The sequence below is a fragment of the Priapulus caudatus genome, unplaced genomic scaffold (genome assembly GCF_000485595.1).
Source record: "Priapulus caudatus unplaced genomic scaffold, Priapulus_caudatus-5.0.1 Scaffold280, whole genome shotgun sequence".
Classification (NCBI taxonomy): Eukaryota; Metazoa; Priapulida; class Priapulimorpha; order Priapulimorphida; family Priapulidae; genus Priapulus; species Priapulus caudatus.
In genome coordinates, this window is record NW_014577341.1 from 252174 (window position 1) to 255215 (window position 3042).

At 49.3% G+C, this 3042-nt stretch overlaps 2 protein-coding genes across 4 annotated transcripts in view; one reads left to right on the forward strand and one right to left on the reverse strand.

Annotated features, from left to right (window-relative positions):
• Positions 1 to 261: 261 nt before the first annotated feature.
• On the reverse strand, positions 262 to 2204 carry LOC106808478 (CWF19-like protein 2). The gene has a single exon (XM_014811212.1). It carries the CDS (start codon positions 2042 to 2044, stop codon positions 491 to 493), a length of 1554 nt encoding a protein of 517 aa, XP_014666698.1. The 5' UTR covers positions 2045 to 2204; the 3' UTR covers positions 262 to 490.
• Positions 2205 to 2376: 172 nt separating this feature from the next.
• The window catches only part of LOC106808485, a 26700-nt gene continuing 26034 nt past the window's right edge, over positions 2377 to 3042 (forward strand). For all 3 annotated transcript variants that reach the window (XM_014811220.1, XM_014811219.1, XM_014811218.1), the window contains exon 1: positions 2377 to 2602. In XM_014811220.1, the coding sequence (XP_014666706.1) occupies positions 2543 to 2602 (60 nt within the window). In that variant the 5' untranslated portion in view covers positions 2377 to 2542. The remainder of the gene's footprint in view (positions 2603 to 3042) is intronic.

Genomic DNA, 3042 nt, shown 5'->3' on the forward strand with positions numbered 1-3042 from the left:
GTATTAACGATCAGAATTATCAAGGTATGCTAGGGCCACAATTAAAAAAATATTTGTTTGCCCTCACCTGACCCAGGCTGAAAAGTTTGGGTAAGTAGGCTTTTTTTATAGTTTTTTTTTTTTACAAATTCAGCATGGTGTCTACATGCTCGGGTGTGCTACCTTTTATGTTGAATGTTTGTTTTGCTTGGCACGTATAATGTATTGCCTACAGATCTATATAATGTACATGTGATACAATTTGTAAAAAAAAAAGGATGGGAAAGATCAATAACATTTTTTGAGTCGGTCCCTTTTTGGCGGGTCGGTCGGGTGAGGGCAAACAAACAATATATTTGTTATGGCCTAGCCTAGGGAAAATTCCCCGGAACAGAGAGGTTGCACAATAAACGTACAAACAGATGACGTTAGACGACCGGAGAAAATTATTCCAACATTCTTCTATATATACACTTGCACATTGAAACGTGCGCAGTCGATCGCTACGCGTTCAGCTGTCCTTCCTTATCCTATGCGTCCAATCATACGGCTTCCACCACTCGGCGAACAGCAGAGCTTTCTTCCGCTGCTCGTCGAAGTTCTCTCGCGGCGGATTCAGCCAGAGCCGCGGCTCCGCGCCGAGGATCCCTCCGACGACCTCGCGTCCGAAGTACTCCGGGAAGCGGCGCTCGTCCTCGATCACGTGAGCGAAGCCGCTGCCGCCGTCGCCGAACGTGACGGCGAAGAACGGGAAGTCTCGCGGCACGGCGCGGCGCACGTCGCGCTCCTGCGTCAGCGCGATCACCTTCGCGTTGTCTGACCACTCGGCGTCGGACTCGGCGAGCGCCTTGCGGAAATACGCCGGCGCAACGTCGATGTCGCTGCGCGGCACCGGCACGCACTCGACGTGCATGTGCCGCTGCGCACCGGGCCGCGCGCACGTCTCCATGAAGACGGCGTCCTCGTCGCGATCCGCGAACATGCGCGTCAGTCCCTTGCGGAAGATCTGCATCTCAGCGTAAACGTCGTCGTCGACGAGCGTCGTCGCGGCAACGTGCTGCATGGGAACGACGAGGCAGTGGCCGTCGGCGAGCGACCTGTGGGCGGGGAGGCAGACGTAGCAGCGGATGCCGACGGCGATCACCAGGTGGCGCTTCAGGTCGGCGTTCTCGAAGCACAGTTTGCATTTGTCGATGGAGCGCTCGAACTTTCGCTGCTGCGAGACGGCTCTTTTCGGCGCGAGTTCGCTAGCGCCCCAGTGACCGCCCAGCGGCGTTTCTCTTTGAGAGACTCTGCCAGTCTCTTCTCGTTCCTTATCGTTGTCACTCTCGTCGCTGCCCGATTGCTCGTTAGCAGACTTCTTCGCCGATTTAGCATCGTCCATAGCTTTATGCGCATCTGCTTTTTGTTGCCTTAGCTTAGCAGCAAGTTCTTCGTTGCCCATAAGCTCAGCACGCAGGAGTTTCGCTCCGAGCTTGTTTAGATCATCTTCCGTCATCCGCGGTGCTGATTTTTTGTCGGAACTCGTCTCTCCACGGCCAGGGTCGTGTTTAGAATATGCTGGCAAAGCCAAAGAATCAACTTTACTTGCGGCATCAGACGGAGGTACAACTGCCTCATCTTGAATTAATTCCATGTGCGGATTTTCTTCGACCACTTTCGCTTGCACAAAATCTTTACGCTTCCAGCCAGGAATGCTGCCTGAGGACGAATAAGTTTTCGATTGATTTGCCATCACCGAGGAGGACTCGCCGGGTTTGAGGAATCTGCTTTTTGTTGAACTTTTCAACGACTCCATGTGCGACGATCGGCACCCACTGTCAAGGAAGCGTTCACTCCTGCTGCTGTGTTTGCCCGAATGCTTATCATCACCGTATGGATCTCGCTCCGATTTCTTTCCTCTACTATGTCTAGACGTATAACTTCTATCACCACTGTCATGTCTTTCAGATTCTCTCTTGTTAACCGGCGACCTATCTCTGTGTTTTTCTCGATGACGATGTCTACGTTCGTCTCCACTCCGTTTCTCATCTACGTCCCTCTCTCTTTCCTTTCCGGTTTCCATATTGCTCGAGTTACGTACTACATATGCAGATCACATCGTATAGAGTACATCACAGTGTCTGGCAATATCTGGGTGTCGAAGCTGTAGGTCTATCTAATATAATTTACAAAAGAAACTACAGTAGAGAAACACTCATGTTCTGAATCGCTATGCATAATGGTTCCCGTTAGGCCGTAGACTGGTACCCGTCCGTCCCTTCTCACAAGCTCGATATAGGTAAGCTCCCTATATCGAGCTTGTGAAAAGGGATGGGTACCAGTCTATAAATCATTCTGAATACCAGGCATAGAGGGAGCTTCGAACGTTTCCGGAACGTCGCTGACTTCCGCCTTCTAGGCACGATGCGTTAAACAACAACAGGAGTCTTTTATATTTACGTTTTTGGTTTATGCACCTAATCCTAACCTATGTGCATGCTACATCAGATGATGTCGGGACTAGGCGTCATCTGCACAGATATAAGATTGATGACGTGATATGGATCTTATTTAAATCACGATGAGTGCGAGTCCAGATCAACTCTCCAACTCGGAGGGTGGGAGTAACCAGTTGGAAAAGGTGAAAACAAAGTTCAAAAAGTTACCATTGCCATTGGCATTGAGGTAGCTCTAGAACTATAGCCCTCCACTCCGCCGCAGGGCTATAGAACATACTATGGCAATTTCCAGGGAGTAAGCAAAGACAACTTTTTTGCGGTTAATAACTTCTTCGGTAGGCCTATGCCAAATAAAGCACATTCTCTGCCGCACAAATGAAATGTCGTTACTACAATTAACAAACACTAAAATTAATCCGCAAACTAACGCTTAAATGTTGTACTTGCTATATTACTGGCCCAAATATAGAGAACATGGGTCCCAATAAAACCAATGTGCCTAACCCTAACCCTAATTCTAACCCTGGCCCTAACGGCCCAAGGATAGAGAACATGGGTCCCAATAAAACCAATGTGCCTAACCCTAACCCTAACCCTAATTATAACCCTAACCCTAACCCTA

Coding starts and splice junctions, on each gene's coding strand:
- LOC106808478 (XM_014811212.1), bottom strand. CDS start 2,044: ATGGAAACCGGAAAGGAAAGAGAGAGGGACGTAGATGAGAAACGGAGT.